This window comes from Ostrea edulis, chromosome 5, assembly GCF_947568905.1.
Source record: "Ostrea edulis chromosome 5, xbOstEdul1.1, whole genome shotgun sequence".
Classification (NCBI taxonomy): domain Eukaryota; kingdom Metazoa; phylum Mollusca; class Bivalvia; order Ostreida; family Ostreidae; genus Ostrea; species Ostrea edulis.
In genome coordinates, this window is record NC_079168.1 from 85,635,985 (window position 1) to 85,649,392 (window position 13,408).

General features: G+C 37.2%; 1 protein-coding gene across 1 annotated transcript; it reads right to left on the minus strand.

Annotated features, from left to right (window-relative positions):
* Nucleotides 1-445: 445 nt before the first annotated feature.
* On the minus strand, nt 446-12,334 carry LOC125650802 (trans-L-3-hydroxyproline dehydratase-like). Its single transcript, XM_048879323.2, has 4 exons — nt 11,378-12,334; nt 10,501-10,653; nt 4,359-4,498; nt 446-744 (listed from the first exon to the last, which is right to left on the minus strand). Exons 1-4 carry the CDS (start codon nt 11,934-11,936, stop codon nt 484-486), a joined length of 1,113 nt encoding a protein of 370 aa, XP_048735280.2. The 5' UTR covers nt 11,937-12,334; the 3' UTR covers nt 446-483.
* Nucleotides 12,335-13,408: the final 1,074 nt, after the last annotated feature.

The following is a 13,408-nucleotide window of genomic DNA, read 5'->3' on the forward strand; positions in this document are numbered from 1 at the left end:
TATTAACTCAAAAAAGAATAAGAATCAGAGCGTGAACTCATCATGTCTGGTCACTGTGGTATCAGTCGGTAAAGTGTGAAATTCATTAATGGACGAACTAACTTGGCCGATCAAAAGGTGAAACAATTAATCCGTACATCGTGGTATTCTCCCTTAGATCAAACTATTGAAAATCTAAATTTCAGATAATAGTAAATGAAATTGGCGTAATATCTAAACTATTGGTTACTTGTAAGAAACTAAAAATGGAACGTGTTGATGAGTGCCAACGATGTTGGCAGTGCTGGTACTGCTATGCATCCAGTTATTTCTCATAGCTTTATTTTTCTTAAGATATCTGCGTACCGCCTCATATTACCAACGATACATCGCCTTGCTTCATCCAACTGGATTTGAGTATGGGAATGATTTTATGATTTAGAGCATGGAGTTTGAGTATGAAAACGTGATCAAAATAGTTTTATTTTCACATCCTACATGTATCTATTCCAATAAAAACCCTCTTCCCCTGGCGTCATTTTCTTCTAGAGTGAATGTAGAATTTCCAGTAAAATACCCATGACCTTTCACCTCAGTGATAACTGCTGGGTATGTTCCACAGCTGACCTCTTTGACGACTTTTGCGGTGAACGTGTCAGCAGAAGGTCCGCGGAAGGTTCTGGTCTGGTTAACCTTGACTTTGTTCTTAAAGAACTGGAGAGTAATTCTAGCGGAGGTCCCAGATCCACATGGTGATCGATCTACCTGTAAATTAGAAGTTAAAATATGAAGATGAAAGACGAAGATAACGAATAGTATCAATCTCATAACTCCCACAAGGAATACAAAATAAAAAGTTGGCCAAACATGGACACCTGGATATGCCAGAGGTGGGATCAGGTGTCTAGGAGGAGTAAGCATCCCCTGTCGACCGGTCACACCCGCCGTAAACACCATGTCTTGATCAGGTTAAAGGAGTAATCCGTAGTCAAAATCAGTGTGTCAAGAACGGCCAAACACTCACTATGAAACTCGTCAGACAGCATTTGACCCAAAAATAGGTTATATGGGCAAACTAGATGATTATAACGACTGTAGTATTTGTGAAATGCTGACTTTAAACGAAAATTTTGAAACCCCTGTAACATCAACTTGTTTGTCAGTAGCTTGCTTCGATTTTAAAAACTGACCATACGCAGAACAAGCTCTTGCATATCGAATCAGTTGACAGTTTTAAATACAATATCCAGGTGATAAAGGAATATTGCTACATAAATAATGGACAGTTGATTATAGATAAGCTGAAATCATCCCGTTTGTCATCAAGTTGAGTTGTTAGACTGCCAGTAATATATATTTTCGATAAAATATCTAAGTATGAAGCAGATGTGGAGGACACTGTGATGTCTTTTATCTCCAGTTCACAGGGATATACCGGTGTATCGATTCAACATATAAATGAAATTGATTATTGTCAATAGATATAACGGCGTCCATATATCTAAATGTTCAGTTGAAGGCCACAACAAGCAATAAAAAATAGAGAGTTGGACAAACACGATACCCCTGGATATATCAGAGGTAGGATCAGGTGCCTAGGAGGAGTCAGCATCTACTGTCGGTCGGTCACACCCTCCCCCCACCCCCCGTAAGCCTTATATCTTGATCAGGTTAACGGAGTTATCCATACTTAAAATCAGTTTGTCAAGAACGGCCTAACAATCGGTATGAAACAAGTCATGCAGCATGATTTTTGGATGACTGATCAGTACATGAAAGGTGAAGATAACGAACAATGATCAATCTCATAACTCCAATAAGAAATACAATATAGATAGTTGGGCAAACGTGGACCTCTGGACACACCAGAGGTGGGATCATGTGCCTAGGAGGAGTAAGCATCCCCATACGAATATTTCCTTTTTCCATTTTTGTTGAAGAAGCAACTGTCTATGATGTCAAAAAGTCTTGTCTTTAATTTATCGTGAGGAATGGTCATGTAAAGTGTCGAAAAGTCATGCGTTTTGATGTTGTGGATTTGAGAAAGGTTTTGCGATTTCAAAGTTACTAAAAGTTCTTTAGAATGTTTTAGAATCCACGTTTGATTTATAACACTTCTGGCATATGTAGTGGCACAGTACCTTTAAAGTTTATCCTTCATAGCTGCTAATATTTTCGTGAGGAGCAAAGGTAGGGGTTTTGTAGAACATTTACTGGATCCAGCAATGTATCTTTTTTTGGTAAGGGTTTTTGTGAAGTTTAGGAATCCGGTATAAGTACGGTAACTCATATTCATCCGACCCATTAACTGGGATATTAAATGTGTCTAAAACTGAAGCATGGTTTTGAAGAATTTTATCTTTTGAAAGGGCAGTTGGAGTATAAGCGCGATTAGCAAATGTGGAATCAATGCCGTTTGTTTAAAATACGGTTGTAATAATGAGCCTTACAAACAAAGACAATGTTGTTACAAGCTTTGTCAGCTGGAACCAAAACATATTCCTCATGTAACCTATCTAATTTTTTTATCACGTCTGGTTTACTGAACACAGAAGGATAGATGGTACGTACTTTTGTTTTGATGTGTCTGATACGTGATTTTAATATTCCTCTTATACTTTTAATCCATTCTGACAAGGTATCAAGTGTTTTTCCTATTTGGTCCATCGTCTGGCATAATCTTCGATATGATTCATAATAGAGATAAAGTTCTGTCGCCAATTGAAAGACCGAAGTTTTCTGAATTTAGGACCCTTTAAAATAAGTGACTTGATGTCCTCATTTTCAACTTTATCAGCATCACCAGTAATGACATGTCCAGCCGGACTATATCAACATCACCAGTAATGACATGTCCAGCTGGACTATATCAGCATCACCAGTAATGACATGTCCAGCCGGACTATATCAACATCACCAGTAATGACATGTCCAGCCGGACTATATCAACATCACCAGTAATGACATGTCCAGCTGGACTATAGTTGAAAGAAGACGAAGAACAAGAACACGTTGGTGGATTACGTATAAGATGGTCTATATGTAGGCACTGCAAATTTTGTTTGTAATTCAGAAGTTTGGATTCAATAGTAACAGTATATTAGTAAGAAATATAAGGTGTAGACTTGAACATGAAATATGCAAGAATACGAGACTGAACTTTTTTATGACGAAGAATGTTGCCGATGTTGACGGCATAAATACATTTGTTAGAAAATTTGAGTCTTTAAGGAACTGGCGGTATAATTTGGAAGGTATATCATCCATAACCCGGCGTGGTTTAAATATACATAATCATAATGTTCAGTCGATATCCTGGTGCTGACAAATCCAAGTAAGGACTAGCTTTGGCTTGTTCAAATAAAGTATACAAAACTCTTAATGTGAATTTTTGTGCGAATATGGTGTGGACCTACTTGTTGAGGTAAGGTAGAAGTCAATCAAGCGTGACATCGTGTATACGACTGCGTTTACGTCTTTGTGTATTTAGAAAAAGATCGAAAGCTCAAACACGAATACTTGTAAACACACATTTATACTCTCTCTCTCTCTCTCTCTCTCTCTCTCTCGTCTACTAAATAAAAGTTCCGAAAAACAATTGATCTGAAGCAGGGATTTAAAGTGGCCTGATAGCGTGGTCATTAACACACGTCTGGGACATGAATTCAATACTAAGGATCGGCAGTGGTTGTATGTGAGAGGATGTTGTAGCAGTCCATTCGGACACGTGGGTTTCCTGCGGGTATTCTGGTTTTCTATCACAGAAATGTACCATTCACTCCAATGTCCGAGCAAGCGAGAATTCAAATGAGTATGACAGCTTGTTTGAAGTTTAAATCCAAACATAGATTCTGTTACAAAGGATGGATACAAAATTGCATTGGTAATACAATGAAAATAGCAGCTTTAGTTTTTATGTGCTTATAAAGGAGGACATTGTGAAACTTTATAAAACAAAGTATGTAACGTAAAACCATATTCTTATAGAGTATAGCATTATTATCCTGTGGTTTAGGAATGCAAATCATTCTCGTCCAAAAATATGCAGAAATCCAGAAATGCATTGTTCAATAATGTTTTTCGGAATAAACGATTTGCATATTGGTCATAGAAATATTTTGCCAAGAGGAGATAACTAGCTAAATAATGTAGAAAATATATCCCTTTTCTTTTACGGTAATCATGTACGAAGATAATATTCAAAGCTTAAAACATGTGCCTGTGTGTATCTTTGTATATATATATATATATATATATATATATATATATATATATATATATAATTATATGTGCTATAGATATTACAAAATAAAATAAAAGAGTCAATTGCAAACACCCCATCCCTTCCCTCAGAACCAAACGTACAAAAAGAAACGAACCTCACGTTCAGCAAACACACACATAGTGTCCGTGACTTCATCAGAATAGGCGTCGTTTCCGTCCGTCAGGATCGTACCATAAACGAAAGACACACCCTCTGTATCCGGGTGTGCTAACTTCAGCTGCGCCCTCAAAATGTCTTAAAAATCAAGAAAAAAAGAAGAAAAAAAAAGATGAAATACATATATACATATAATTTTAAGAAACTGAAATTTCAAAAGGTAATACTATATAGTACTATATTCCTCCAAATACCACGATTTCAAAAATTCAAAGATTCATCAATTACTGCCTGCGCAGAATAATGAACATCAGATGGTTTGATAAAGTAAGAAACGAGGATCTTTGGAAAAGAGCAAATCAAACCCCCATAGATATCCAAATCAAAAAAAGCAAATGGTCATGGATTGGAGACACACTGCGAAAACCAACAAGCAGCATCACAAAACAAGCCCTCAAATGGAACCCCCAAGGAAAAAGAAACAGAGGAAGACCAAGGAGCAGCTGGCGCAGAGTTACGGAGGCAGAATTAAAAGAGCAAGGCTACACCTGGAACTTAGCAGAAAGATTAGCGCCAAACAGAGTCAGATGGAGGGAATTCGTCAATGGCCTATGCTCCCTAGAGGAGCAAAGGGCTAAGTAAGTAAGTAACTATATTCCTCCATTAACTTAGTTCCACACTCCTGTGACATCATAAGATTTTGCAAAGTCAATAATTTAATGACTGGAACATAAATTTTGTTGGAGTCTTTTTCAATAGTTATTGTAAAAATTTTGTTAACCATATAATATTTTAAAAGTCTTAGTTATATTTGAATAGTCAATTATGTGTTTCAAAATATTGAATCCAAGGACAATAACTCTGTTTTCATTAAATTATTTAACAAGTCCATTATGCAATAGATTTCCTATATTTTTCACAAACATATTACCAAGGTGATAAGGAATTATTATCTGTGTCTTTTCATGAAATTACATAACATTTTAATCCATGACTGGTTTTAATAGCTCAGCTGTATGGTGCCAGACTTAAGTTTTTTATGGGAGTATACATACTCTGGAAGCTATAGATTTGAAATTATTAAGGAAAGGTATGGATTTTTTCCCATCTACTAATATAAACAGAAAAAATGATATGTAAACCATGCTATAAGGAAATTGTGTCTATATTTGTTTGTTTTTTAACATTTTGGAGAATAGGGCTAATTCAATAATTTTGCACTTATTATACTAAAACTTGATGAACATATTGAAAATGACATGTGTTTTAGTTATTGACATGTTTCCTGATAAATAAATGCAATTTAAATTATTTTTTGTTTGTTTTTATTTTAAAATAACAACAGATAACTGTTTCCAATGAATTTCATAAAAATCTACATAGGGGTACACTACTTCAGTAGTGTCTGTAATGAAAATAAATATGGAAATCCTTAACTAATTTGCCTTTTCTCATTACTCTGGATGTTAATCTATTGATTCCAAACAAAAAAATGCTACCTAAACCCCAAACATCCAGGACTAAGGACCCACCTTAAGTTAATACTTGGATTTGATTTCCGTGTTATATTGTGGATTATTGTGTGGATTTACATGTTAAGTTCGGACCAGAATTCATTTGAAGGTAAAGTAGTCCTGATGTAGTGTGATGGTCCCCCCCCCCCCCCCCCCCAATTACATCAAGATATAACCAAAGTTTTAACAGCATGATCGTCTACGTCTATCCAGAGGTGAAGATAACGAACAGTGATCAATCAATCAATTAATCAATCAATCAACTCCTATAAGCAATACAAAATTAAAAGTTGGGCAAACACGGACTCCTGGACATACCAGAGGAGATATCAGGTGCCTAAGAGGAGTAAGCATTCCCTGTCGACCGATCCCACCCACTAAGAGCCCTATTTATTCAACAGGTAAAAAGGAGTCGAAATCATTGTAAAGAAATAATCTGATGAAAATCAGATCCTTTGATCCACTCACGTAGATCGCTACACAAGGATCTGAAGTAACCCAATAGAGGGTCATGTCTGCAGAACCTTTCGTTTGGAATATGAATGAGAATTATCGGCCAATCAGATTACGCCATACATATAATGACGTCCCAGTTAATTCATGAACAAGTCGCAGTACTCTCTCTCTCTCTCTCTCAAAAAGTTTATTCCATACTATAAAACTGTTTGTACTCGCATAAGGATTTTTAAAACTTTCCTTATTTATTCGTTTCACCAAAAAAAAAAAAAAAACCCCAAGAAAACTCACGAGATAGACATACAACCAAATTTTGTAAAATGTAAATTACGATTCATGCATGAATAGTGATGGGTACGATTTGATTAGTTGTCTTTTAGCTCTAAGGATTACTTAATCTTGTACCGACCTAAACACTTCTGGCACACACCTGTATCGGTACTTTCAACGATGCCAGTGTTTAGAGGGCTGCTAATCAACTGTTTTCTTTCTTCGGTAAATTTGAATTTTTCTCCAAGAATTTATTTGATTGTTTCCTCTCCATCGGGACTTTTAACTGAACAAAACAAAATCTGCAGTGAATACAGATATTTACATTGCATCTTTTGACAGGTGTGCAGTCTCCGATCTTTAACTCATGTAAATTGACAAAGAGCATCGCTGGCAGAAATCTGACATTGTGTATTTGATTGGTTTAACGAAAGATCATGCGGACATGACCCTCTGTTGGGTTACTTCAGATCCTTGTGTAACGATCTACGTGAGTGGATCAATAAATCTGATTGTAATCAGATTGTGTAAAGAACGGCATAACAATTGGTTTGAAACACGTCAGACAGCATTTGACACTATTCAAAGGGATTTGATGTTTTTCAACACCATTGATATCAAAATAATTTCTTGTTGACAAATTCTGAACAATGGTACAACTGTGTTATCAACAATAGAGTGATCACGCATATTGCCATCCCTAGCATTAAAAACATAAAGAGCTTGTTCTGCGTATGATCAGTTTTTAAATCGAGGCAGGCAATTGACAAACAAGTTGATGGTGTAGGGGTTTCAACAGTCTCGTTTAAAGTCAGCATTTCGCAAATTCTATGGTCGTTACAACAATATTGTTTGCCAATACTATCTACCAATGGGTCAAGTGCTGTCTGACTTATTTCATACCGATTGTTAGGCCGTTCTGGCACATTGATTTTGACTAGGGATAACTCCCTTTACCTGATCAAGATATAGGACTCACGGCGGGTGTGACCGGTCGACAGGGGATGCTTACTCCTCCTAGGCACCTGATCCCACCTCTGGTGTGTCCAGGGTTAGCTCAACTCTCGATTTTGTATTACTTATAGGAGTTATGTTTGTTTGTTTGTTTTGATGTTTTCTGCCACACTCAACAATTTTTCAGTTATATGGTGGCGCCCAGTTTTTATTGGTGGAAGAGAGAACCCAGATACAATGCACCTGGGAAGAGACCACCGACCTTCCGAAAGTAAACTGGGAAACTTCCTCACTTACCGGCGCGAGCAGGATTCGAACCCGCGCCGCGCAATGCTCTAACCACTCGGCCACGGAGACTCCTATATAGGAGTTATGAGATTGATCACTGTTCATTATCTTCACCTTCATAGATTTGATACGACGGTGTAACCAAAAGTGCCCATACTGATGAAAGACTTTACATGATATATGTTACATCAAAAATATATGACTATACACGCCCTAGAATCACAGCCCTGGGTTTGCGAAATTCACAATTTTGGTACATCTCTCTCTCTCTCTCTCTCTACTTTTCCTAAATATACATTTAGTTTTTATACAGCATCAGCAAAATTAAAGAAGTCTTTCAAATGATCAAGACAACAATCGCTATGATAATTTTGTTCCCACCCTGTAACCAAAACCTCTATCCCTTGGATTATAAAATTAGCATTTTTCGGAAAGGCTACCGGCTCCTTCTAAAGTATATCAATTTAGTTTCAATTACGTATCAATAGTATTTGAAACTAGATGCTGTCATATGACAACAATATCCGTACATAAGTGTTTGCCCTTATACTCTAAGTCACACTTGTGTAATTTGCAAAGAAATCACAATAGTTACTACATAATATACCTTATACCATTTATATTCTGCTGCAATGTTTAGATGAAAAGTGAAGATAACGAACAGTGATCAATCTCATAATTAGATGCATTGGGTATTCTGTTGGGAAAGTGCACTGGGGTCATCCACAAGCCTATTTCATAATTTTTGAAATATACTTAAATATAATTAAGGTCCTAACCCCTAAACCATGTATATTCCCGATGCACGTATCAAGATGAGCATTTCTAACATTTTTTGATTGTTCAAATATCTTTAAAATGGTTGAGATTTCAACCCTAAAAGCAAATATATTTTTGTTGCACATGACACAATGCTCTGAGCACCAGCTTATTCGTCGTTTTTCATCCCATTTGCCCCTCAAGGTAAAAAAAGAAAATTCTGCAACCTCATTGCACATCTAAAGGACAGCACCAATCATCTTCCAAAAGATAATTTGGTACTGCATTAAATATCAGAGAGGTTATGGAAACAGGTTTGTCTATAGAAAAATGTCGTTTTTCAACCCCCAATAAACCCCCAGGGTGAAAATGAAAATTCCTAAACCTTATTGTATAGCTATAGGACATCACAAATTACCTTCCAAAAGATAGTTTTGCTACTGCATAAAATGTAATAGAAGTTCTGGGAACCAGGTTAAAAAAAAAAGAAACATCGTTTTTCGACTCCCATTTGGACCCCCAGATTGAAAATGGAAATTCTGAAACCATATTGCAGATCTACAAGACACCGCCAATCATTTTCCAGAAGATGATTTGACCGCTGCGTAAAATGTAAGCGTAGTTCTAGGGACCAAATGTTTTGAAGGAAAACGTCATTTTTTACCCCCATTTGGTCACCAGAGTGAAAATGAAAATTCTGAAACCTAACTGCACATCAATAGGACACCACCCATCATATTCGAAAAGATCAATTGGTTACTGCTTAAAATATAAGAGGCCTTTGAGAAAGAAGTAAGTTTGACAGACAGATGGACGGACGGACCAGGATAACAACAATGCACCCGGACATTCTTTAGAAAGTGCAGGTATAAAAAGATGTTATGTAGATGTTTTACACATAAACACTACATGCCTAGTTTGGTCCCTCCCTGGAGTCAAGTCTCTACCCCGATGATCATGAAATTTACAATTTTGTTCGAGGCCTTCCTGCTTTACAGGACTAGTTTAGTTTGTTTATCTTAAAAATGTTCGATGGTAGAGTTTGTTTGTTCGAATCAGGTTTTGGCAGTTTTTTGTCCTGTCCCTTAGGCCTCGGGTTGCAGAAGTCATAAGATCTACGATACATGTTGCCATTGTCCCAGAGATGCTTCATATCAAATTTGAAAAGAATTGGAAAAGTATCTATCAAGAAGAATTGGTAACGTACGACGGTCGCAGCTCAATTAACCTAAATAAAGAATAAAGTTTTAAAGGTCATTCATATGATTATTTTTAAAAGACGTATAAATTCAAAGTTCAAAAGATCTTGGTTTTACTTCCACATTTGGTAATCCAACTTATACTTTAAGTCCGCTTTCAAAGGGCAAAATTCTTCAAAATTATATTTCCACTCAAACACATTTAATGTCACAGTCAATGGGACAAATGACACAGAGTTACTATACAGATACTGGATTCCAAACTTCATCAAAAACCCTTACAAAGAAAAGTACATTGCAGAATCGAGTAAATGATTTACCAACCCCTATCTTTACTCCACACGAAAACATTAACTGCTGTGGAGGAGAAACTTCAGATGTATTGTGTATATACCAGAGGTGGGATCGGGTGCCTAGGTGGAGTAAGCATCCCCTAATTTTTAATTTAAACAATATTTTATTATGTATAATACATAAAAGGATTGGACAACAGGCGTTGCCTATATCAGCCATCTCCATAAGCACCCCTTAAGCATGTATACTTATAATAACCTGTGCTCAGTATCAAGGGAGTCAATATCAAGTATGTTCTCACTAATGTACATATATATTTTACAAGACACCAAAATCTGTCATTCCTTTGACTTAAGTTTGCTCTCACTCTCTACTTCTGTTTCTCTCCCCTTGCTTTCCCTTTTACCTGTCGTTGTCCCAGCGGCTGCCCTTAATTCGGACACTGACGATTTCTTGACGTGCAATCCGAACTGTTCAGTTGACACGATGGCGTAGAAAGCTCCAGCGTAAACAATGTCGACCACCAAGTTACCGTAACCCGGAACCTTCACTGGTAAATCTGAATAATATCACGCACATAAATATGTTGAGTTTTGTTTCCAGTACTGGCTATCTGTACCCTTATAGCTTGGATTTTATAAACAGAATAGAAAGAGAAGTTTATTCTAGGTATGAGTTTCAACGCTTAATTCAAGGACATATGAATATCTTTCACATCATCCCTCTACATTTCTTCCACCGGGGATCACTATGTTAACAGGCATACTATATATTATACACTTTAGGACATAAGGACACTTGATGAGAAGAAAATGTTCAATTTTTATCCTTTGATTCATATTTCATCTCCAATACATAATGCATCATCTCCCTTTCTGACGGTATCAGTGCCCTAAAATTTCATTCAATCGGCATCGGAACTGAATCAATGTTTAACTGATTGAAATAACCCACAAGTTCTAGGATTGACTGTTCTCAAATTTCTCAATGGAACAGCATTGTATCTTTTTGCAGAAGCTATTAAAATAACTTAGTAATTAACCAACAGTATCAACCCGTCCCCACTCTTCATTTGAAATCTACTTTGCCTTTGCCATGTCCCATTTATATGGTACGCTTTTAAGCGAGGTTGGGTTTTATATTTAGAGTTTTCGGTAACCTCCTCACATATTTGACCTATGATATAAGTCTATGATTATTCTTAAATTGGAGTGATTTTGATACGGAAAAGATGAAGTAAAAAGGTGTTGTAAAGTCGGATGTTGTAATCATATGAGTTTTACCTGCTTTGAAAAGGAAGCATGGAACACTTTGGAATCTGACGTCACCAGTTGTCTGGCCGTCATATGTGACGTAAGCAGTCACCGGACCACAGGGGCACTGGATGTTTATCCGGGTTTCCGGAACTCTGACATTTTTAACAAGTCCCTTTTCGATGGCATAACGTCCCAAGGATATTACAGCGTGTCCACACATCGTGGAGTATCCCTCATTATGGACGAAGATAGTTGCAAAGTCGCAGGACTCTATATCAGAAGGCACGATCAAGACACCAAACATGTCAAAGTGACCTCGTGGCTCCCATATCAACAGTTTTCTATACTCATCCAAATTACTTTTCATATAATTAATCTTTTCCAGAAGTGTCCGACCCTGGATTTCAGGAAATCCATTTTCTACAATCCTTACCGTCTCTCCTGCCGTGTGCATTTCTCTTGTGGAGATTTTCACTGGAAATGTAAGAGGCATGACGACGAATGTTCCTGTATAAAACTGAACTACTGAAAGTGACCCTCCGACAGTTTTATCTTCTTTTGAAGACTTTTGGCCTACTTCGATCATATATTAGAACGGATCTGTCTTACTATTTAGAGGAGGGAATCACGCTATCTCAATGTTATGAACGTCTGTAATATTAATATTGTCGGTTCTTTAGCACCCCTAGACAGGTCTTCGAGAATCCCAACAAAACTAACGTATCTTATGAAAACACCTTTTCATGATAACTTTTCCATATGCGCTGAAGTATTTCTGGACAACTGCCCATCCCTAACATCCACATTCCACCGTTGTTTACATTAATGACAATTAGAACATGGCGAAATGGAATAGTCTTTGTAGGTTAATTAAAAGTCAATGCACTGAAGACCCTTGGAACATAACATGATGAAGTTAAAGAAAAAAAATTGTTCAAAAGGTGTTGACTTGTCAGACCTCAACTCTTTGTTAACGCCTACTGTAGCAGCAGACGATTCTCTACCATTTCAGGAAAACCTACCATTGTTCAACACTGTAAGTTATGTGATCACAAAGGACGCGACACTCCCCACAATTTCATTTAGTCACATGTAATTTCAGCTTCTCCATCGTCAACTTCCCACATTTATGTAGCAATATTCCATTATCACCTGCATATGGTGTTTATATATCTCAACTGATTCGATATGCAAGAGCTTATTCTTGGTATAGTCAGTTTTTAAATCGAGGTAAGCTACTGACAAACAAGTTGATGGTACAGGGATTTCAACAGTCTCGATTGAAGTCAGCATTTCGCAAATTCTATGGTCGTTATAACGATCTAGTTCGTCAATACAACCTCGCATTGGGTCAAATGCTGTCTGACGTGCTTCATACCGATTGTTAAGCCGTTCTTGGCACTCTGATTTTGACTGCGGATAACTCCGTTTACCTGATCAGGATATGGGGCTCACGGCGGGTGTGACCGGTCAACAGGGGATGCTTACTCCTCCTAGGCACCTGATCCCACCTCTGGTGTGTCCAGGGGTCCGTGTTTGCCCACCTATCTATTTTGTATTGCTTGTAGGAGTTATGAGATTGATCACTGTTCGTTATCTTCACCTTGCATGTATGATTTCAGCTTTTCCATCGTCATCTTCTCTTATTTATGTAGTAATATTCCATTATCACCTACATATGGTGTTTATATCTCTCAACTAATTCGATACGCAAGAGCTTGTTCTGATTATGGTCAGTGTTTAAATCGAGACAGGCTACTGACAAGCAAGTTGATGATGCAGGGGTTTCAACAGTCTCGTTTAAAGTAAGAATTTCGCAAATTCTTTGGTCGTTACAACAATCTTGTTTGCCAATACAAACTTTCATTTGGTTAAATGTTGTCTGACTTATTTCAAACCGATTGTTAGGCCATTCATGGTACACTGATTTTGACCGTTTACCTGATCAAGATATAGGGCTCACGGCGGGTGTGACCGGTCAACAGGGGATGTTTTCTCCTCGTATGAACCTGATCCCACCCCTGGTATTGCTTATAAGAGTTATGAGATTCATCACTG